The sequence below is a fragment of the Pollachius pollachius genome (genome assembly GCF_949987615.1).
Source record: "Pollachius pollachius genome assembly, chromosome: 18".
In the NCBI taxonomy this organism is placed as follows: Eukaryota; Metazoa; Chordata; class Actinopteri; order Gadiformes; family Gadidae; genus Pollachius; species Pollachius pollachius.
The window spans coordinates 3,408,824-3,431,737 of record NC_136951.1 but is presented as its reverse complement, the minus strand read 5'-3'; the positions used below and the strand labels follow the sequence as shown (position 1 = coordinate 3,431,737).

General features: G+C 42.5%; 3 protein-coding genes across 3 annotated transcripts; 2 read left to right on the top strand and 1 right to left on the bottom strand.

The window, feature by feature from the left end:
- Positions 1 to 3: 3 nt before the first annotated feature.
- Positions 4 to 3,160, bottom strand: st6galnac4 (ST6 (alpha-N-acetyl-neuraminyl-2,3-beta-galactosyl-1,3)-N-acetylgalactosaminide alpha-2,6-sialyltransferase 4). The gene is made up of 5 exons (XM_079755729.1): positions 2,950 to 3,160; positions 2,692 to 2,835; positions 1,665 to 2,074; positions 1,237 to 1,344; positions 4 to 1,047 (listed from the first exon to the last, which is right to left on the bottom strand). The coding sequence occupies exons 1-5, from the start codon at positions 2,959 to 2,961 to the stop codon at positions 861 to 863; spliced, it is 861 nt and encodes a 286-aa protein (XP_079611855.1). The 5' UTR covers positions 2,962 to 3,160; the 3' UTR covers positions 4 to 860.
- A 370-nt stretch (positions 3,161 to 3,530) lies between these two features.
- On the top strand, positions 3,531 to 17,366 carry miga2 (mitoguardin 2). The gene is made up of 16 exons (XM_079756095.1): positions 3,531 to 3,569; positions 4,356 to 4,685; positions 4,919 to 5,132; positions 5,693 to 5,802; positions 5,998 to 6,118; positions 6,763 to 6,890; positions 7,774 to 7,897; positions 8,420 to 8,526; positions 9,230 to 9,342; positions 9,452 to 9,524; positions 12,619 to 12,705; positions 13,043 to 13,141; positions 13,248 to 13,382; positions 13,478 to 13,531; positions 13,737 to 13,853; positions 14,955 to 17,366. The coding sequence occupies exons 2-16, from the start codon at positions 4,590 to 4,592 to the stop codon at positions 15,147 to 15,149; spliced, it is 1,773 nt and encodes a 590-aa protein (XP_079612221.1). The 5' UTR covers positions 3,531 to 3,569; positions 4,356 to 4,589; the 3' UTR covers positions 15,150 to 17,366.
- Positions 17,367 to 18,450: 1,084 nt separating this feature from the next.
- Positions 18,451 to 22,661, top strand: dolpp1 (dolichyldiphosphatase 1). Its single transcript, XM_079755487.1, has 8 exons — positions 18,451 to 18,541; positions 19,190 to 19,290; positions 19,443 to 19,527; positions 19,623 to 19,722; positions 20,271 to 20,369; positions 20,921 to 21,049; positions 21,235 to 21,324; positions 21,425 to 22,661. Exons 1-8 carry the CDS (start codon positions 18,466 to 18,468, stop codon positions 21,459 to 21,461), a joined length of 717 nt encoding a protein of 238 aa, XP_079611613.1. The 5' UTR covers positions 18,451 to 18,465; the 3' UTR covers positions 21,462 to 22,661.
- The last annotated feature ends 253 nt before the right edge of the window (positions 22,662 to 22,914 follow it).

The following is a 22,914-nucleotide window of genomic DNA, read 5'->3' as shown; positions in this document are numbered from 1 at the left end:
AGTCGTGTATGCAATGTTTAAAAAAGAAATATGGTATACATAATCCGAAAATGATGATAATACAGGCTATATTTTTATAACCTGCATTATAATTGATGAATTCTAACGGTTCCATAGATGGCACCAAGGAATCATCTCCTTAAGTAAAACAGTAGATAACTCACAAAATAGTTGAAAAAATATCACAAACTAGGAAACCTGTACTATATTGTGTTCTAAAATGGACAGCTCCTGTAGAATAGTGCCTTGAATGGTTAAAAAATATAAATCGTTTTTTACCACTGCACATGGTTGGTATGTTGTCCTATATCATGTATGAAGTGGCAGTGCAATACAGTTACAAACAGACTAAAACAATGGACATTGTAAGAAGGTGCCTCTTGATGATGTCCAGTAAAATACCACACAAGTATTGTGTGGTATTTTACTTAGCTGAGGCTAAATTCACTGAGTAATATCGCCACAGTAGGTAAAGCGCAATTTTTTCTTTGGAGTAGGACTTCAACATCAACATCAACTTAAAAAAAAAATCATTAACAGAATCATTAAATTCCAGAAACCAGAATTGAAGAAAATGTATTTGCAGGAGCTAAAGGAGGAAGGCATTCTGGGTAACATGGGGAAATACACTGCAGCAGATCATAAAGAAGCCCGACAGGGCTCAAATGAAGTGATACATTAGACAACTACGTTATACTATTAGAAAAACCTGATGGTAAACCCTGAAATGATATGTGCATTCATGTTTTATAACACTATCAAAACTTATGCAAATAATGACCAACAGGATGTGCAGACGGTAAACTAGACAACCACAGGGCCCTGGCCCACTGAAGCGGACCCCTCTTTTCCGTCCTGAGCTAGTGGCTCCAAGATGGATGCTTGAAGGTGATCCTGTGGCGCCTGGCCCACTGAGCATAGATGGCCTTCTCGGTAATGAAGCGATGCCCCCCACGCCGTGCGTGCTCGTGGTATCTGTACATCCTGCACTCAGCCACGTGGCGGCGCTCGAAGTAGTGGTAGGGAACAACACTGTTGTTGGTGCGGCTATCGGAAGGGAGAGGTTTCAGGATTTACATTGCAAGGTCTGCATACGCATGTTCACTGGACTGGGAGCCAAACCCCCTGCCCAAACGATGCCCAGCTACATATGACTCGATAGGAGTTCTTATCTAAGTTGACATGACATGACAGAGTAAAAGGTATTTCAGGACATGCGATGGAAATTATTCTGACCTGCAGTAGTTTTTGTCAACCATCCCATAGACATGGATGCTCTCACACACGTCCATGGCCAGTATCATAGTGAAGAACCCAGTGCTGAGGAACGACCCTGTCTTCATTCTGAAGGAGAAGAAACCAAAAGGCTCCTGAAACAGTTTGATAGTCAAAATTGTATCTAAAAATGTATGTGTGTATATATGTATGCATCCACACACACACACACACACACACACACACACACACACAGACAGACAGACAGACGGACAGACAGACATATATATAGATAAGTCTCTGACATTTAGTGAGCATTTTATCAAAAGTGTCACAATAGTGTGAGGTCAGACATTCCTGGGGGGTCCAACCCTTAACCCCGGCAGAACTAATTCCACGACAGACAGGGCCACGATAAATATCAAGATAAATACTCTCCCTTGCTTTACCTATTTTTCCCTGTTTCATTTTCAAACACTTGATCGCAATACTGAATCCTCTCTTTGGTGAGGGCGTAGATTTGGAGGCCCGCGTGCTCCCGGGCCGTCTTCAGCAGGGCGTTGAACACGCGCCCCTTGCCGTCTTGCCTCATGTGACGCTCAGGACCCCAGAACACGTAGGTGGTGCCCATGGAGCTTCTGAGGAGCTGGTTCTGTCCTCTCAGCAGGAGGGGGACACTTGTGTGCGACACCACCCGCACAGTGGTGCGATTCCCCACATCATTCTCGTACCCCCGCGTGGGGGCCGTGTTCATGCGGAACACACACGCAGCGCGGTCGATCTCCTCTCCGAAGCCCGCCCCAAGCATCTGCCCCGAGCTGGACACCAGGGCGCACACGCCGCAGCGCATCTCCAGGAACTAGAGGCGCAGAGGGAGAGAGAGACAAGAGCAGAGGTGATGCTGTGATAACCCTACATCATATAAAAGTCATGCAAAAACCTACAGTATTGATGTAAATATAATATAAATAACATGAAATAAGAAATCCTTTTTTAATTTTATATTAAGCAAGTTGACACCTATGATGTGTGTACTTTCAAATCTAGGCTGTTTTGCAAGAATAGTGACTGTGACTGTGTGGTTAATGTTCCGAAATCATTGCCTTAGAACGGTCAATGTGACCTACAACCATGTTTGTAGTCAGACACCACCAATTATACGATCTGTAGCCTTGGCCCTACACCAAGGGTGCCTGAACTCTTTGAACCAAGATCCACTTTTATAGTGGACAGGTCCCAGTCTACCCAGATATCCAAGTCCAAATAGGGAGCTGTGTTTATTGGCCAACATACGTTGCCAGATTGACAACATGTCTGCCAGCCTTTTCTTCTGGCATTCACCGTCACTATGCCGCCTGCTCGCCACACACACACTTTACGCACATGCCCAAATCACCGCTGCATGTCGCCAACAGTGGGCGCTGGTCAAATCCAGGTGTGCACATGAAAGGGTAGGGTGACTGAAGGAGCGCTCACCTGGTTCCTCCCGGCAGGGTGGACCCGGACGTACCCTCTGAGGCCAGTGTTGGGCAGAGAGGCCGGGACATGGGACTGAAGCACATGTCCACCCCACAGTAACAGAACCAGGCTAAGGCTGACCACACCAACCCAGCAGCTCTTCTAAGGAATCAAATCATAAACCACAATTATCGATTTGGGAGTAACGGACGGGTTTGATTCGTCATTAATCCGACATATCATCTGATGAAAATGACTCAGTGAACACATTCTTACCAGATATTTCATATCATAGCTTGTCTCCTATCTTATAGTTTCATGATCATAGCAGACCTCTGATCGGCTGAGTTTCACATCATCAAGAAATTAATCCATGTCCCCCTTTCATGGAACAGCTTCTTAGACACTGAAATGTGGTTGTTATTCTTATTAACATATTTATAACTGTTTACATCCACTCCATTAAAACCTCTCGCACATCGCTGACACTGTCAAATACCTCCGTCGGGAAAACATTTTAAATCTGTAGTTCCTAACGGAAATGCATGTTTTTTTTTGTATAACTTAAATAAATTACATCAAGGATGAAGACTATAAAGCAAATGTCACATATGATAAATGTGTGATAATTATTTGCAAGAAAAAATGTGTAAGGACGTTTTAAGGATGTTTCACTAAATATCAGGGGATGGGCGGGGTCTTCTGCTTTGCTTTGAGTTCTGATTGGAGTTCCGCCTTACTTGCTACTCGCATCTTGAATCTGATTAGACAGAAACAACGTCGGTCTTTTTTTCTGTGTGTTCAGTTGTTCAGCTCAGGGTTCCAGGCCTGCCCCTTGACTCCATGCTAGTGTGTGATGTGCGCTGACGGCCGATTGCCCTTCTCTGGAGCCAAAGGTAGGAACATGGTTTTGCTTCCTTTAAAAGAGCTTCCCACTCTGTATCTCATGCGATTTATAGTTTCCTAGTTTTATGAAGTCCATTGAAAGTTGACGTGTCAATGTCCCATCGACCTCATATATCTGGCCAGACTAGACCAGACCAGGCTTTGATTTGACAGATCATACAGAGCTAGCTGTAGCCGACTAAGTGATCTGTCAATTAAAGTCCTGACCTGATTGTTGATGGTTGAAAGTTAGAGCATATTATTAGTAAAACAATCTGGGCCTTATGTTTTTGGATATTCAACAAATAACCCACATTAAAGCAATTGTCCAGTATGGCCTCAGATACCAGAGAAGGTAGTGTGAAATAGTTTCCTTTTTATCTTGTTTTCAAGTGTATTCATAAAATTTATTCTGTGGAACTACAGATTTTATAATATATAGGCTATAATATGTATACTGTGACTTAAACAGTTTGTTGGAATGATGTGTTAAATTCTCTTAACTTGTAGGCCTGTTGTTGTCTATGCTGCAGGGGCATGGGGAGGCAGACTTGCTAGACAAATGCGGACCAGATTGAGTTGATACACAACCAGTAGTTAATGCTCTAGTTGTATTTTTGATAATGAGCCGTTAGTTAAGCTTTAGTAAACATAATTGCATTTGTAGAAGTAAAGTCATTAGTCAGTAGTTTTCATGAAGCCGACACATTTGTCAGGAGTCAGAGAGAGAAATAGCAGAAGCATTTGGTATCATTATATGCAAAGTGTCTGTCTAATGAATGCATTGCCTTTTTCAGTTGTTGAGCAGCATGGCACACCATTTAAGGAAATGAACCCACAAGCCCTGTAAGATTTTGGTACAGCAAGGCTTCTACACGCAACAAAGTGACAGAGGAACTGGACCAGTTCAGAACTGGACGTTGAACAGTATCTGCCAAAACAAGGCCAAGGCAGCAGGGGACACCCACTTTAAGGTGAATGCGAAGGAGGTTTGAAAGGGGGAGTGGCCTGCGGGCAGTTTCCTTCCTGAGATGTCCCTCAGACAGGCTGACGGGATGTCCATTGCCCAGGCGCTGGCCATGACTGTGGCAGAGATCCCTGTCTTCCTCTATTCCACGTTTGGACAGGTAAACTAAACACATTAAACCTGTCCTATCCCTTCAGCATAAGCGCCACCATTTTTATTTCAACATTCGAAACAAATTATATATTTGTTTAGTTTTTACCAGGTTCAAATATTGCAAGGGCAATTTATGAAATGTTAACGTGGCATAAACGTCTCAAAGTTTCATATTTCTTGTCATAAAATCCAAACCAGCCAGTGAATTGTTTTGGCCTTGTGGTCGTTTGTGTGTTCCAGTCCATATTCTCCCAGTTGAAGCTGAGTCCCAACCTGAAGAAAGTGCTGTTCGCCACAGCTCTGGGCAGCGTGGCTCTGGCGCTCACCGCCCACCAGATGAAGAGGAGGGGGAGGAAGAGGAAGCAGGTCACGAAGAGCAAAGACGTGCAGAAGAATGGGGCTGGGATGCTTGAGATGCCGATGAGGACGGGCAGAACCTCGTCGCTTAAGAGAGGTGGTCCATCCAAAGAAGTTCTAGTTAGGGGCTGGGTAGTGTTAGTGGCTTAGGCTGTTTGTTTCACTGCCAGCCCAAAGATTTTGGTTGCCAGATTGAGCCAGATTGGACAGGAAATCTGGCCCAATCTGGCAGCACTACCTGAGGGCGTCCTTGAGGAAAATGTATATTCTAAAGGTGCAGTAGGTGAGTTTCGATTCTCAATCGATCTCTCTCTATCTAGACTTGGAACCTGAGAGAGTGGAAGAGAGCAAGATTTTGCAACGCTCCAAAAAATACTTCCCCCTCCTCTCTGCCCCCTCCCTCCCTACGCTTCTCCGCCATTGAGACTGCCATAGCCGTATCAAGTCTACCTCTGCTCATACTGAGGCCGGTGCAGTCACCTCAAACTCTATTCTGGAATACGATTTTAAATTCACACAGCAAAATTACCATGTGGGGCTTTGCATCTGATACATGAAAACTCATTGTCATAGGATTCCTTTCTCAAACGTTATTCTAACTGTGTTTATATACTCAGTTCTTAATAGCTAATGATTCTGTTATTATTTTGGTCTAAGGTCCGTTTCCTGGTCGTCCAAGCCCGAGCATGCGGAGTAATGACACCATGAGTGGAATCTCCTCTCTGGCGCCCAGCAAACACTCAAGCTCCTCCCACAGCCTGGCGTCGGTATGTAGGCAAAACACGTGTCTTTGATTTATTCATGATCTTCCTTCATATTGGTGGTCTTCTCTTTGCAACTCTGTGTGTGTGTGTGTGTGTGTGTGTGTGTGTGTGTGTGTGTGTGTGTGTGTGTGTGTGTGTGTGTGTGTGTGTGTGTGTGTGTGTGTGTGTGTGTGTGTGTGTGTGTGTGTGTGTGTGTAGATGCGGGCCCCACTCTCTCCAAACCATTCAGTGACCCCGGCGGCGCCATGGGACGCGGAGCCCGTAGCGGAGGAGACCGGCTCCGCGGAGGACGCCAACGCAGAGAACCTGTACATTATGGGTACTGATCCATATATACACCCCTAGTGTTTACTGTATGTACATTATGGGTACTGATCCATAGATACACCCCTAGTGTTTACTGTATGTACATTATGGGTACTGATCCATATATACACCCCTAGTGTTTACTGTATGTACATTATGGTACTGATCCATATATACACCCCTAGTGTTTACTGTATGTACATTATGGGTGCTGATCCATAGATACACCCCTAGTGTTTACTGTATGTACATTATGGGTACTGATCCATATATACACCCCTAGTGTTTACTGTATGTACATTATGGGTACTGATCAATATATACACCCCTAGTGTTTACTGTATGTACATTATGGGTACTGATCCATAGATACACCCCTAGTGTTTACTGTATATACATTATGGTACTGATCCATATATACACCCCTAGTGTTTACTGTATGTACATTATGGGTACGCTGCTCCTGTCCTAATCTGTATTAACAACCCTAGTGTTTACTGTATTACCTTTCTCAGTCTAATTTAAAATGTCCAATGCATTTGGCTTCCACCTTTTGATGTAATGTTTTCCTGATCCTAACTTAGTTGCCGACCGCTGCAGGATTAGAGAGCGCTGGGGTGACGTCCCTGACCCTGTGTCTCTGTGTTTGTCTCCAAGGCATGGAGCTGTTTGAGGAGGCCCTTCAGAAGTGGGAGCTGGCCCTGAACATTCGCCACCAAACCCGCTCCTCCTCCAGTAACAGCCTGGCCCTGCAGGGGGCGGCGGCATGCGTGGAGGTTCCTTTGGTAACGTCACTGCTTGCTGTGTATCAATACATGCCCAAAAGGGCTGGATTTTTTTAACCCCGAGTTAGTGCACATAACAGATAGTTGCCTCCTCATACAATATATAAAGAAGTCTATAGTCTCTTGTGGAGAGGGTGTGGTTGATGGCTGCTTTAATCAGCATCACCTGGCCTGAGTCAGACAAATTAGATGGCAGGTTTAACCTTCCATCACCACACACTCGGGAGAGTTTGGACATCAGTTTACTCCAAACGCTGCAATAAAGTTCTGAAGCATCAGCCTTTGTCCTGGTGTTGGAGGGGCCCAGTAACGGCCCCTAGGTGGGGTGTGGCCCCACAGGCACTCTGCTACATCTACTACGTCTTCAGAGGGAATTAACATTCACAGGGAAAAAATTAACCTTTCAGAAAAACACAGGTTGAGCTGGCAACCACCTGTCATTTAACCTTGGTAGTCATGGAAACCAGGCTAAGGGAAACGGGTGGATTAACCTCTGGCACCAGGACCCATGGTGGGAGGAAGAAACCCCAGACAGGAAGTGGAAGCCATGGAGTGAGGGTCAGATAAGGCTTGTAGAGACCAGCACAAGTCAGCCAGGTGTAAGACAGGAGATAAGAGGAATCTATGGATTCATTTTGCCATCAGTGTAAAAACACACCACAACCTTATTTTGAAAAAAAATAAATCTAAACTCTAAGCCTTATTATTCAGAAACCACCCACACAAAATGAGTTACCAAAAATGGAAGAACCTTTATACTGCGTCAACAGGAGAAGAGCTATTAATGATGCAATACAGTTTTTATTACAGTATTAATCATGTATTTTACCTATAAATACTGTCGACCAAGTGATGTGTTACTATAAACAACGTCTTCGTTCAGGCTCAGGCCGAGGCCCGCCACAAAGGCTTTGCAGAGAAGTTGGAGACCCTCCTCCACCGGGCGTACCACCTGCAGGAGGACTTCGGCAGCTCCATCCCTCCAGACAGCCTCCTGGCTGACTTCGGTAGGAAGAGCAACACTAAGATCTGACTCCACTACTACTGAGTTCAGCATAGGGCTGCCAATCCGAAGGGCAGTCATGGGTGCGGTGTGTTTTTGGGGGATTTGAGCTCAGTCAGCCTTGTAATCCTTCCATGACGTCAGTGCTGGTCTGGATACACTCGAGCTATGCTCCAAGTTGTTAAATATGCATTTGTTAAAAGTTTCATGAATATCATGTCAAACTTTGAATCAGGTGATCAAAGTAGTAAGTTGCTATGGATAAAGTGTAAAATGACAAATGATATCAAATGACATAATCCAATGTAAGTCATTTGTATTGTTGCTGATAAATCATTTTTAGAATAAGCATCTTTTGGTCATTTCCGTTTCAGTATCTTCTCTGATAAGGATAACATGAATTAAAGGTCTTGACATCTAACTCATTTTGCCTGATAACTATAACAATCAGCATGTCCATTGAACATTAACATTAGAGTTGCTGTTACATATAATCGATTTGGATGGTTTGTGTTTGGATTGTCAGAAAGCGAAGGAACTCTGATCCTGCCTCGAATCGAGAGCTCCCAGAGACACGGGGAGGACGACACCACCACCATCACCTCTGATGACTCCTTCTTCTCGGCCGCAGAGGTTGGTTCTTCCTCATGAAGAACAGGATGTGCTACCTCATGTTGGATATACATTTGACACTTACACTTTACAAGACACTTTACACTTTACTACACCTCATTACTTATTATTTCTCATTACTTATTACCACTGTTTTAGGCCCTGTCCACACGGACAAAAACTATATTTTTCCCTGCTTTCCTTGGCAGCGTTTCAGGAATTTTTCCGTAATGACGAACTCAATGCAAACACGCATCTAGCTGTAGATGCGCTGTAGTACATATTCGAGGCCTATATGCTGGTCCTCCACCAAAAAAGAAGAAGACGAGGCGGAGCATGTGCATCAAACCTGCGTGCTGTAAACAAACAAACAGTCTAGGAGGAGAAAGCAGTTGTTAAACCTTGTAGATTGAGCAGAAAATACTTTTTAATCAACAGGTAATAATTCAATTTACCAAGGGGCTGTATTTAAAGCTACAAAAATACTACAAATCAAATAAAACAAAAAATGATTAGAAGGAAATCTAACGTTGCCCACCTGATGGGGGTGCGATTCGTGAGGGGCGCCCCCACGAATCCTAACACGAAAACGCAGGGGGCCGTTTTTCTCTTTTTCAACCTGGGACCTGGTTTCCAAAAAGGTGTGTTTGCAGGCACCGAAAACGCCAGATCCGTCTAGACTCCTACATTTTTACACAAAAATCGTTTCCGACCCCCTGTTTAGCTGTTCGATGCCATGTCCCTGGAGGAGGCGTACCAGCCGGTGAAGCAGGCTGCTCTCTATGAAGAGGCGCTGGGTCTAGTGCGGGAGGACAAGGTCATCTTCCGCTCCCTCCGGTACACAGTGGAACACACTCTTACTGCTCTCTGCTGCTACGATATCTGATGCACCGCTGAGTGGATCTGAGAATAAGGCCACTCATATGTGTCCTGTTTCCGTGAACAGAACTGAACTACTGGAGTGTTACGGTGACCAAGACTTCCTCGCAAAACTTCATTGTGTGAGACAAGCATTCCAGGTGAGCATAGTTTTTTTTTGTCCGGTATGTCATGACTATGTGCAGTATGTCATGGTCATGTCATGGTCATGTGCAGTATGTCATGTCCAGTATGTCATGCAGAGATAGACCGATATGTTTTTTTCAGGGCCGATACCGATTATTAGTAGTCAAGGGGGCCGATAACCGATATTTGGAGCCCATATTAATTTACAGAAAAAGGGAAAAGATTGGCATCAAAATTTGGAATAATACAAACTCCAACACTTAGCTTCATTTAAATGCCTTTAAGCATATGTTTAATAAACACAACAGCTTATCAGATTTGCAACATAACACAATAACACAAACAAATAAATGGCTCACTAAAATTTTCCTGAACTGAAATGTTAATCTTTTACTTATCTTTCATTTAAGTTCAAACAAAAACAAAAAGTGCAGGGTGTTCTAATGAAGTTAACTGAAAATTTAAATAAATAAATAGTTCCCTAATTAAACAGCCATTATTGCCCGACAGTTTTCTCTCAGACAGACGGTGCTTTGCTGTCAGTTCTGCAGCTTCTCATGTGGCTTACACACACACACACAGACACACACACAAACACACTATTCTCTAGCCATCCCCTCATCGTGCTTCCCTGCAATAAAACTAACTGAATTTTTCTTTCTCTCTCACACACACACACTTCTTACTTTTGTCACTGACTATTTCCCTATCAATATTATCAGCAACCTTGTTTCAAGTGATTAAACCGTTAAAAATCACTAAATAGCCTACAGCATCTTCACTTTAATAATCAGTGTTTATCATAGGAACAGACAGCTGCTGCTAACGTATTGGGCCTCACAGTAATGTTAGTAGTCGTGAGTTGTAGAGTTTCACTACAGTCTGCTGAGCGTCTAGAGCCAGAGAAGGAGAAAGCGGACCGCTGGGCTAACGTTACGCTAAAAGCTAATCAGCCTTCACCTTAAAGCCTAAAGGCTTGAGGGGCTCCGTGGTTACGCAGTTGGATAGCGCATTACACAGTTGTAGAAGTATAACCACCGCTTAACGTGCTTCCCTGCAACAAAGCTGGACTGAATTGAGTTTATTAGGTTTTTACTCTCACTCACACGTAGACTTCTACTATCACAGACTATTTCTATGTCGATATTATCAACAAGCCTTGTTTCGAGTGATTAACAGGCATGCCTGGACGCCGGACTGCGAGCAGAGCTGCCCCTTATGTTTATATAACGTTAATGGGCTCACAGTAATGTTACTAGTAGTTGTGAGATGTAGAGGACTGGGATGTTTATTACAATTTCGGGAGAGTCTGCTGCCTTAACTTACCTCGAAACCAAACCAGACAAAACCTTTTCTCCTCTCCGCCATGTGTGTGTGAGCACTGTGCATGCACAGCTTTCACTGGCTGTTACCCGTCGTGGCTCTGCGTGTAACCAGAGCATGTAACCAATCAGATGGTGCTGTGGGTGGGACAATGCTGGAGACAGTGTAGTGACAGCAGACACAGAGGTGCAGCTGCATCAGAGCCAGAATAACCCAGTTTTAAATTGATCTCTTATCGGCCGTCGGATCAAAAAAAAAGGCAGATGCCGAAATGCGTCAAAATGCCGAATATCGGCGCCGATAATCGGTCGATCCCTAATGTCATGGTCATGTGCAGTAGGTCATGGTCATGTGCAGTATTTCATGGTCATGTGCAGTATGTCATGGTCATGTCATGGTCATGTGCAGTATGTCATGGTCGTGCAGTATGTCATGGTCATGTCATGGTCATGTGCAGTATGTCATCGTCATGTGCAGTATGTCATGGTCATGTCATGGTCATGTGCAGTATGTCATGGTCATGTGCAGTATGTCATGGTCATGTGCAGTATGTCATGGTCATGTGCAGTAGGTCATGGTCATGTGCAGTATGTCATGGTCATGTGCAGTAGGTCATGTGCAGTATGTCATGGTCATGTGCAGTATGTCATGGTCATGTGCAGTATGTCATGGTCATGTCATGGTCGTGTGCAGTATGTCATGGTCATGTCATGGTCATGTGCAGTATGTCATGGTCATGTGCAGTATGTCATGGTCACGTCATAGTCATGTGCAGTATGTTATGGTCATGTCATGGTCATGTGCAGTATGTCATGGTCATGTCCAGTATGTCATGGTCATGTCATGGTCATGTGCAGTATGTTATGGTCATGTGCAGTATGTCATGGTCATGTGCAGTATGTCATGGTCATGTGTAGTATGTCATGGTCATGTGCAGTATGTCATGGTCATGTCATGGTCATTTGCAGTATGTCATGGTCATGTCATGGTCATTTGCAGTATGTCATGGTCATGTCATGGTCATGTGCAGTATGTCATGATCATGTCCAGTTTGTCATGTCCAGTATGTCATGGTCGTGTGCAGTATGTCATGTGCAGTATGTCATGGTCATGTCCAGGATGTCATGTCCAGTATGTCATGATCATGTCCAGGATGTCATGTCCAGTATGTGATGATCATGTCCAGGATGTCATGTCCAGTATGTCATGGTCATTTTACAATCCCTACAATCATATTCTTAGGACTATATATTGGGCCATCGGCACAATACCAAAACAAACTAATGAAAATAATATTATGATACAAAATCAATAAAAAGGATGGATCCAGAGATACGTCGTAGGTGCTGCCTATTTTGTGGAAAAATGCCACAAAAACGCATTTAGAGACTAGCGCTTTACGGCTGCACACACGTTTACATCCCCTTGTTCAGAGCCAATGTGCCCTGGTGCAGCAGGTAGCACTCTTTACCCCTGAGGTCAGTGAGATGGTAGCACCCTTTACCCCTGAGGTCAGTGAGATGGTAGCACCCTTTACCCCTGAGGTCAGTGAGATGGTAGCACTCTTTACCCCTGAGGTCAGTGAGATGGTAGCACCCTTTACCCCTGAGGTCAGTGAGATGGTAGCACCCTTTACCCCTGAGGTCAGTGAGATGGTAGCACCCTTTACCCCTGAGGTCAGTGAGATGGTAGCACCCTTTACCCCTGAGGTCAGTGAGATGGTAGCACCCTTTACCCCTGAGGTCAGTGAGATGGTAGAACCTGGTTGTTGTTTCTGTTCTCCAGGTTCTTCTATTGGATGGAACACAACGCACGTTCTTCATGGAGACGGGGAAACAGATGATCGCAGGCCTGATGGTAAAAGCCAACAAGGTAAATCCTGCAAAGAAGGTCCAATAAATTGTATTTGTATAGATCTTAATCAAAGGTACAGTCTCAAAGGGCTTAACAGGCCATATATGTATGACACCCCCTGACCCTAGTCCCACAGAGGGATGATCCGGAGTGCAATGGGTGCCATTATTGACTAACATACAGGCTAAACATTTGAGATCATTTAGTGTAGTAAAGTGTCTATGTCTATGGTGATGCGATGCTGGCTTGGTCTGTAAGGAGAGTCCAGACAGCCAGTCGTCTCCGACACTTAAACCCCAAACCGTGCTTCTGTGTGGGATGAGCTGATTGGGCTCTTTTCCCGCTGTTCTGCCAGAGTCCAAAAGGTTTCCTGGAGAGCTACCAGGACATGCTGCTGTACACCCAGAGAGAGGACACGTGGCCCATCACCAAGATGGAGCTGGAGGGCCGAGGGGTGAGCCATGAGCCTTTGGGGTGTGCCTGCGCTTTTTCATACATCACCTCTATTTTCTTCACTTTCCCTTTCAGTCATCCGTGGGGGTTTTCCTCTTGGTCCGCAGGTGGTGTGCATGAACTTCTTTGACATCGTGCTGGACTTCATACTGATGGACGCCTTCGAGGACCTGGAGGAGCCGCCGTCCTCCGTGGTGGCTGTGCTGAGGAACCGCTGGCTCTCAGAGAGCTTCAAGGAGACGGTGGGCATCCGCTGCCCAAAGCTCTTACTACTATGTTCTCAACAAGGCCTTGTACTAAAAGAGTGTGTGTGTGTGTGTGTGTGTGATCATAACAGGCACTGGCTACCGCTTGCTGGTCCGTCCTCAAAGCCAAGCGGCGGCTACTCATGGTGAGTTACAGACGGCTTTAAGCTCCTTCCATGGGGACCTTGGGATGTTTCTATGGGAGTTATTTCCCTTTGTGGACAAGACGGCGGACACTGGTGTGGAAGTGGGTTGAGAATAAGTGGGAATGAGGAGGGAATGTCGTGCAGCACGACGGATGGAATCCAAAGATATTCCTGGGTGTTTTGATTGGGTGTTCTATGTGCGTAGGTTCCTGACGGCTTCATCTCTCACTTCTACGCCATATCGGAGCACGTGAGCCCGGTCCTCGCCTTCGGGTTCCTGGGGCCGAGGCAGCAGCTCAGGGAAGTGTGCACCATCTTCAAGGTGAGGCGTGATGAACATGAAGTACAGGGGCACCACGTCGCACATCATGTCAGAACATATCTTCTAAGAAACCTTAGTAAATTATTTTCTCAAAGGAAGAATGTATCAGCAACAACAATATAGACTAATAGAAAATCTGTCATTTATACACTACTGTTCAAAAGTTTGGGGTCACTTAGAATTGTCCTTATTTTTTTAGGAAGAGCACTGTTTTTCAATGAAGATAACATTCAATCAATCGGAAATACAATTTTGACATTGTTAACGTGGTAAATGACTATTCTAGCTGGAAGCGGAAGATTTTTAATGGATTATCTACATAGCTGTAAAGGGGCCCATTTCTAGCAACCATCACTCCGGTTCTAATGGTCCATTGTTTAGCTTATTGTTTTCAAAGGATAATTGATGATTAGAAAACCCTTTTGCAATTATGTTAGCACAGCTGAAAACTGTTGAATAAAAGTGTGAGTTTGGAAAGCATGAAATTGTCTGGGTGACCCTAAAATTTTGATGGTCATGTATGTATGTATGTATGTATGTATGTATGTATGTATATATGTATTGTGGTAACCAGCTCCTCAATGTCTCGGGGTTCAAGGTATGTATCACGCTTCGGAGTCGGGGTTAAGCCGAACACGGCATTTATTACAATGAACTCTCAAAACAGGGAACACATGCACTCTACATAGGGTCTCCGTGAGCCTCTATTCGGATGTGGTCTCGAGCGCTTCCCTCGGCCACTCGCTCCTGTTCTCCCTTGTCGTCAGCTCTCGTGCTCCTTTTACGATGGCCTCCTGGCCTTCTCCTCCCTCCGGCCAGGTGTCCCCTATCTCGCTGATTGGGGGGAGAGAAGTGATGCTCTCTGTCGCCGGTTAGTTGGGGGCGGCGGTATACACCGTCCATGACTACACCTCGGACCCACCCGGGCCGAGGTGTGTGTGTGTGTGTGTGTGTGTGTGCGTGTGCGTGTGCATGCGTGTGTGTGTGTGCGTGTGTAAAAACATCTGAAAAAAACATTGTTTATTATTGACATAAATCATCCTGGATCAACTTAACCCTCTCTATCATCATAACCTTTTTCCACCACTTTTTGCCCGACAGCAACAAATTGTGCAGTACCTGAAGGACATGTTTGACCACGACAAGGTGCGCTTCACCTCCGCCCCGTGCCTGGCCCAGGACATCCTGAGCCTCTCCCACCGCCGCAGCGACATCCTGCTGGGCTACCTCGGTATCGACGGCCTGCAGGAGCTCAACGGAGCCCTGCCGGCCACAGAGAGCTCCCCAGGGTCCTAGAGCCCGCCTGGTGAGACCAGTGGACGCTGGGCCACTACATGTACATAGGACTGGGGCTTTGAGAAGAAAAGAAAGAAGTGGACAATAGGCTGCTGTTTGTACAACGTTGTTTTAATCCAAACTGATGCATCCGACTATAGACCAAACCCGTCCCTCAGTTTGTTTACGGTCATACAATACTGTAATAAAAGAAGGAGGCGTAAAAAAGGTTTTAAATAAGAACATGATGAAGATGAGGAGCCTGGACGTGCTGCACGTTGTCCATGTTTCTCTACAAACTGTTTATCAACAAGGAAGTCCCAAGAATCGGTGTTTAATTGATTTAGATTGTATCTGAAACCTCTGGTTATCAGTGGTCACCCTACCCCACTGTCAGAGCACTATTTACATTGCATCAAGTGTATGCTGCATACTCCCCCCTGTGTCAACAGGTGGCTTGTCCGTCTCGCCTCTAGTTTGATCAGCGACCTGAATGTTATTTAGTATTTATTCCATTTCCCATTGTGTTTAAGGGACACATTTGTCCGTGGAGAAGTTCTATATTTGTAATAAAGGCTTCGTCCTTGGTAAAAATGTTTTTGATAATTTCCAAGTCAATCAAACTTCAATCATTGATATTTAAACTGATTAACTGTTGTAATATATTGCAGCAATAGAAAAACATAAACAAAGCTGTTAAGGAAAATATATGATTGAAATGTTGTGATGCATATTTTTTTTCCATAAAAGAATCACTCACTGATTTTATTACACCCATATGTCCTGCCTGCCTTTTCTGTGGCCTCTTATCTGTTGGTAAAATGGCCCACTCTGAGATTGCGGAGTAAAGAATCATTTTATTGTTACTGTCAGTGGATCAGGTGTTCAACTAGTACTTTTCTCCAACTTTCCGATGTTCTCTGTTCCAATATGTGCTTTGGCAGTAGCATTCCCCAAGTCCCGGCTCAACCTTTTCTTATAGAGAATAGTCATTCTCTTGGGGAGATGGAATTGGTCAGTTCTATAACTAATTTGTAAGTTATGATAATGACAATAGTAAGGTATTATAGTTACTTTTTAAGTGATTGGGTACATCATATATCAGAAGTGCTTGTACATATGTATGTCGTTGTGTGATTCTATTGGTTTCGAAAATTTAAAGAATACTTAGAATTACTATTTTCACACACAATTTACTGCTACTTGCAACGAAGAAATGCTTGTTTACTACGGTACACATATTGAACCGTTTAGGAGAAAGGTGGCAGTTTACAAACGGCCATTTATCTTGGTAGAACTATCACGTCTGCTCGTCAGATGCACAGAACGGGGCATAACAGTGTGAACCAAAAAGACTGATTGGTACCAGAAATGTTATGATACTGAAGGAAAGGATTCCCTAACTGAAGAATACATTGTTGTATCTTGAAAATATCTGGTCAACTTCCCAACTTTTCAACTACATCTTAAAAGGTTCATTTAAATGATACCGCACTTGTTACCATGAGGAAATTTCTTAAAAAACATTCTTTGTTTCTTAGTGTAAGCCTATGGTGTCACCGCCCAATTGTTGATTACAAGTCCTTTGTGATTGGGAATGAATTACAAGGTATCCACGCTTGAAACTGAACGGTAACTATGAGAACTTGATAATTATGTATTTGCTGTTAGACAATTCCTGAAAAACTCAAGAAATAACCTTGACTCATAAATCCCATAAACAGTTTCATGATTTTTACTTTTCACTTTTGTATTATTTTCCTTGTATTCCCGCATTATTGTTATTGTATGTATAATACTGTAAGTATTTTAATGATCTTTGAAAAGTTCAATATGGGTACGTATCATACATAAAATGGTATTTTACAACTTAATATACAAAAAATGGATTCTCTTTGTGAGAAATTGCTTACGTGATTACATAATCAAAAAGCCCAGAGCAGATGTTTCAAGAACATTTAATTCAGCTTTGCATGTGTCCCTTGCATCATTTGGATTTTCATCTTTAGATAATAATCCATGTTTGTAAAACAGAAAATAATATTTTTGTCGTTTCTTGTGCTAATTTGCCTCGTAATATAAAGATATTATTCAAAACAGAATAGTTGTGTTGGAACGTTCCCTACAACTCTCTTTAGGATTGTGACTTTCTATTTTGAAATGATGCAACTAAACATGGTACAATTTGTATTCCGTATGTTTAGCATTATTATTTTAGCGTTCCAGTGATTATTGTCATTATTGTTCCAATTCATTTGTATTTTAATCTTTAAAATGAGAAATGTCAATTTTTTTACATCATCGATTTAAAAAATTTGTCCCTAATTCTGTATTTATTTGAATGTACAACCATTCTATTATTTCTTCAAATAAATGTACATCTCTACACCGGCAGTGTACAAGGTGAGCTGCTGACCAAGTTATTCAGAAGATGCAGCCGTACAATTTGGAATCAGCTGTTTTTTACTTGAGTACATTCATCTATTTCTCTCTGCTCTGCTAAGAGTTGAACCTGACTTGAATTACATAGGTCAAAGGTTAGGTGAGTCTCCCTCTTATGATTTCAGGTGAGGCTGCCTTATGATTTTGTCATGTTACTCTTTTCTCTCTCTCTCTCATGGTTTTCTCTTCACCCCATCAAACATCATTCAATATGTTGTTTGTTATGTTAATATATACTTTCTACATGTGACATGCAAACTACTTCTAAAATGTAGAGGCAATTTTGAAAATAAAGATTACTTTTTTAGTTAAATATGTAACTAATAATTTGCATACTTTGAACATAATCATAAACTAACATAGATGTTATACTCTGATTCGTTCGTAGTAATTCATAAAGAAATTTAAAAAACTTGCTAAGGATGGCCTATCTGGTAGTGGAGCGAAAATGTCTGATTCTGTTTAATAAATTAATCAATATTAAATGTGTAATTAAAACAAAGGGTATCGTTAATTTCATAAATTACTAGTATTGCGCGTTCATTATATATATATATATATATATATATATATATATATATATATATATATATATATATATATATATTTCTTTTTTTTTTTTTTTCTTTTCTTGTTAACTTCATGTCATACAATCATCCTCAAATAAAACATAGGCATACAATTCGAGAAACAACTGGAACAAACGATAGAGGTTCATTCCACTATTTGTTCATTCAGTAATTCTTGACTACGGGCAAAATGATCCTTTTCAGTACCTTGCTCTGATTGGATAAAACCTCTGCTTTCGTAGGTGTTTGAAAACAGAAGGCGGCTCCCTATTGGTCGACGTGGTTCTCACGCGCGTCACAGTGATCCCCGGTCGTGTCCGGGTAAGATGGCGTCGGAAGAGCAGTGCTCGGCACCACCTCAATGGCGGTCAATATCTCTTACACATGTAGAGTTTCCAAAAGGTATGTTGACTCAATCTTTAATTTATTCATTATTTATTTTCATGTAAGTGCATTTAGTTAGTATCTTGGATAATTTACTAGCGTATAGAAATTGTCGTCAGTACATTGCCAAATAATGAGGCCGTTGAAAGCAATAGGTTGAACGAGGATATAACCTAGGCTGCACAATTGTGAGCCAATGCCGCATGCGCACTTGATCAAACATCCACAATGATGGCTATCAAGTTAGCTAGGTTAATTTGGACATTTGGATTGGAAATGGTTGATGTAATCGTTGAATGGTAGACAAAGCAAATCATTCCGACCAGCTTGTGCTTTGACATACTTTGCTGTTTTCTGAAAGTTTTTTTGTGTAAACCTGGATGACAAATAACAGACAACACAGAGGATGCACAACTGGAGAAAAGTAATAACTTGCTCAAACCATGTTTTCTGCAACGACTACCAAGTTACGAATTCGTTAAAGAGTTCTTGGCATTAACTGGCTTGACTTGCAATAAGAATATATGGACTACATTTATTTTGTGTTTGTCGTTGTACACGTATATGCTGTTCAATTGCTGTCATTTTGGCAAATGCGTGTTGGTCTTGATCATCTTTTACCAAAAGGGTCCTTCACTCACTAAATATTGTGTCCTTCCCTTTCAGACGACCTAACTGGACAAGTGCTGGCCTACATTAGTCTCTTGCCCATCGCAGTTCTAGTGGGCTTTGTAACACTCATCATGTTCAAACGAGAGCTGCACACGGTAAGTTTGACAAAGAATTCATCAGAGATTTCACGGTAAAATTAGTCCTTTTCCTGATGACTCTAGTTGTGAAGAGCCCGGGCTAATCAGGCCGGTTCTCTAGAGGGCAAGGTTGGAAAAGAAGGTAATTGTGTTCCATTATCCTTCTATAGATTTCGTTTTTCGGTGGACTTATCCTAAATGAAGGGGTTAACTGGCTACTGAAGCACATTATTAAGGAGCCACGCCCATGTGCAGGTAAATACGTTGTCCGAGAGGTGCATCTCAAGTACCACAGTACATCTGGATGTCATCTCATACAAAATGTGTACTGTTTTATTTGTTACTTCTAGGGGCGCATACTACGCTGAACACGGACTATGGGATGCCTTCTAGTCACTCTCAGCTCATATGGTTCTTTGTTGTGTATTTCTTTCTCTTCCTTTATTTAAGGTAAGTTTCATCATTTAATTATTTTATCACTGGAGCTGTGCTGGTTGCTCTGTTCATGTGGAAAGCTGATGGCATTGTGTCACAAAGTCCAAAGATTTGACTTAATGCACAATGCTTTGGTCAAAATGGATAACCTTGAAACCTTAATTCAACTATTTTGAGTCAAGCGATGCATGACATGAGAGTCAGGTTAGATTGAGGGTAGGGTTCAATGGGCTCTCTGCCAAAGGTTCAGTGTTTGATTCTTAATGTTTGATTTGTAGGCGTCCTTGAGCAAGATGCATGACTCATACCTGCTCCTAAGTGACGTGTATCTGAATCCCTGTAGCTTCTGATATAGAATCTGCTAAATTGTCAAATAGTTCAATGTACATACCGCCTATATTCAATGTTTTTTATAATTTGAGGTTATGTTGTTTCCATACTGTACTCTCATGCTCCTTGTTACTGCACTTTTGGTTTGCTTACTATCCTGTCAACACCGGAACTGGTTCACTGGAACAGGAGTTCTTATGTTGGTGTCAAGTTTAGTTATTTCTTGTCCCCAGAATGCATCAAACGAACAATGCTCGGTGTGTCGACCTTCTCTGGAGGCACATCCTGTCCATCGTCTTGTTGGGCGTGGCCTTATTCGTTTCCTACAGCAGGTATGGTTTCTCCCTTTCTATTAACATTTCTCAAATGGGATGATTTGGTCATTTCAAGTTGTAATCTGTAAAGTAATGCTACTTCATCTTTAACAGATGAAATCAGATTGCGATCTGACGAAATACTTCCACTTCCTCAAGTACAAACCACGTGTTCAACTTTAAAAGAAATGTAGTTGAAATGAAAGACTGTTGAGGTTAAAATGTGTATGTTAGAGGGGTATGTATGCAGTGGTTGATGGCTGCTTTGGGTGTTTCCCTCTTTTACTATCTTTTACTCACCAAGGTTTCACCAGACTCCTCTGGCCACCATCATTTCTAAATGTTGACGTGCAAACTGGAGTCATCCAGTTGAAATAGTTTTCCTATGGCGATCGTGTTATTGGACATCCAGTTTAAATAGTTTTCCTGTGGTGGTCATTATACCAAACATTTGGCTTCTTAATACTCCTTCAGAATGTGGATATGATTTGATCAGAAACCGTGTCTCTAAAGCACATCCTCCAACTCCATATGTTCAGTTTTTAGTACAAGCTGTGTGTTCTCTACAGAGTCTACCTGCTGTATCACACCTGGAGTCAGGTATTCTGGGGGGGCGTGGCTGGCAGTGCCATCGGCATCACTTGGTTCTTCTTCACACAAGAGGTCCTGACACCAATATTCCCTAAAATAGCTGCTTGGTAAGATTGGACCCATAATCTGTTTTCCTTTCTTTCTCACTCGCTCCCATCCACACGCATACCTTTTTTTTTTCTTTTTTTCTACATGTCTCTAATGAGAATAAATCGGTTGTAGAAGAATAAAATTGGCATACTTCTTCTTGCTGTGCGATCATTTAAAAGTTCTTACTTTTTTTAACTCGTAGGCCGATATCTGAGTACTTCCTGGTGCGAGACACAAGCCTTATCCCAAATATCTTATGGTTTGAGTACACCGTGACCAGATCAGAGGCCAGGTAAGTGCATGCTCTGTGTCACACATTAAAGGAAACCCAATACTGTTCTTCATGTGTGCTGGGATTTAATTCCTTTTTTTTTTCTAAATCATTTGTCTAGGAACAGACAACGAAAACTTGGAACAAAACTTCAGTGATCTCCAATGATCTCATTTTGAAACCGCAGTTAAGAGCACACACTCACACAATGACCCACGCATACACAGACCAGCGCTCAGTGGAGGAGCCCACCGGGGCGCTCTCTGGGACTAAGGTGGTATTGAGGAGAGACCGGGAGCCAAAGTGTTTCCAGGTGTGGGACTGGCCCCGGGACCTTGGGGCCCCTGAGTGCACTCACAGCCTCTCCTTCTCCCACAGCTTGCCTAGATGCTCTCTCATGCATGCAAGACTGTTTCCAAGAGGCATACTATTTAATGATAGATTAATATATATTTTAACTGTAAATGCACGCTGACAAGAAGCCTCGTACTGTAAGATGCAGGGCGCCCAAAAAAGTCTTTGGTCAAGACTCAAGCAAATTGGTGGGTGTCATTACAGCATGTAATTGTTGATCCATTTTGTTTTCTATTTAAGGTGGATAGCTGGGTATTTTATTTAAAATAATGGGTTAAATGTGCTTGGGGAGGGGGGTGGTTGATGTGGATCTGATTTGGTTATGGCGAGGGTTGGCTTTGAGTGGTATTACCATCTCTTTTTCATTGTATAATAGAAACATAAGTTTGGTTAAGATTTGAAGCAAAAATACAATTTGGGCTTTGACATTTCTACGTTCAATCTACCACTAGTTAGAGGCCCCTCTTACGTCTGTTTCTGGAACAGTCGGCCCTTTGTTCGGTTCCAAAGCTGATTTGCAAGCAATGTCCATTTAGTGTACATTTAAGTACTATTGTGTATTAGGTCTTTCTTGTTTCTTTTCCTTTTTATGCTTGAGGAAGGGACCATATATAACAAACTCTCAGTGGTAATTTCTTTTACTCTACAAAATACGTTCTTTCTGTGTCTCGCCTTAAAGTAGCAGATGGGGAGCTGATATCCAGGAGTCCGTTTCTAATTGTTATGATTTTTTAAAATATTTTCCTTTACTTTTTTAACTGAAATTGAAGGTTGACATTCCGTATCATTTAGTGACAAGACCTTCAACTGTTGAGGGATTTTTTTTAATTCCCAGGTTTTTTGTAGCATGTTATGATTTGTTCCTCACAACAAGGGCAGCTAGTGTTCGTGGTTGTGGAGTGAGGGGGCGGGACCTGGAGCTTGTTTGTAAATGTCCATACATCCACCGAGGAAAGATGTGTCACTCATATCAGGCTGAATAAAGAAATGTGTTTATGTACAAATGGAGCTGTTCATTTCTTGAATGTAGTACCGTTTTGTCTATACTACTGTAGATTAGACAACTGAAGTTAAGCAAATGTGTAGATATCAGTAAATAATATGCCCAGAAAGGAACCCTGGTGAACGGGACATCATATAGCAACGCCGAACTTCAACAGGCAAATATTTTGGCATTTTATTATTGAATAAGCTTAATGTTGGGCAAAAAAAAGGTAATGCTGTCGGTATAACAAATAATTAAATATACAATTAGTA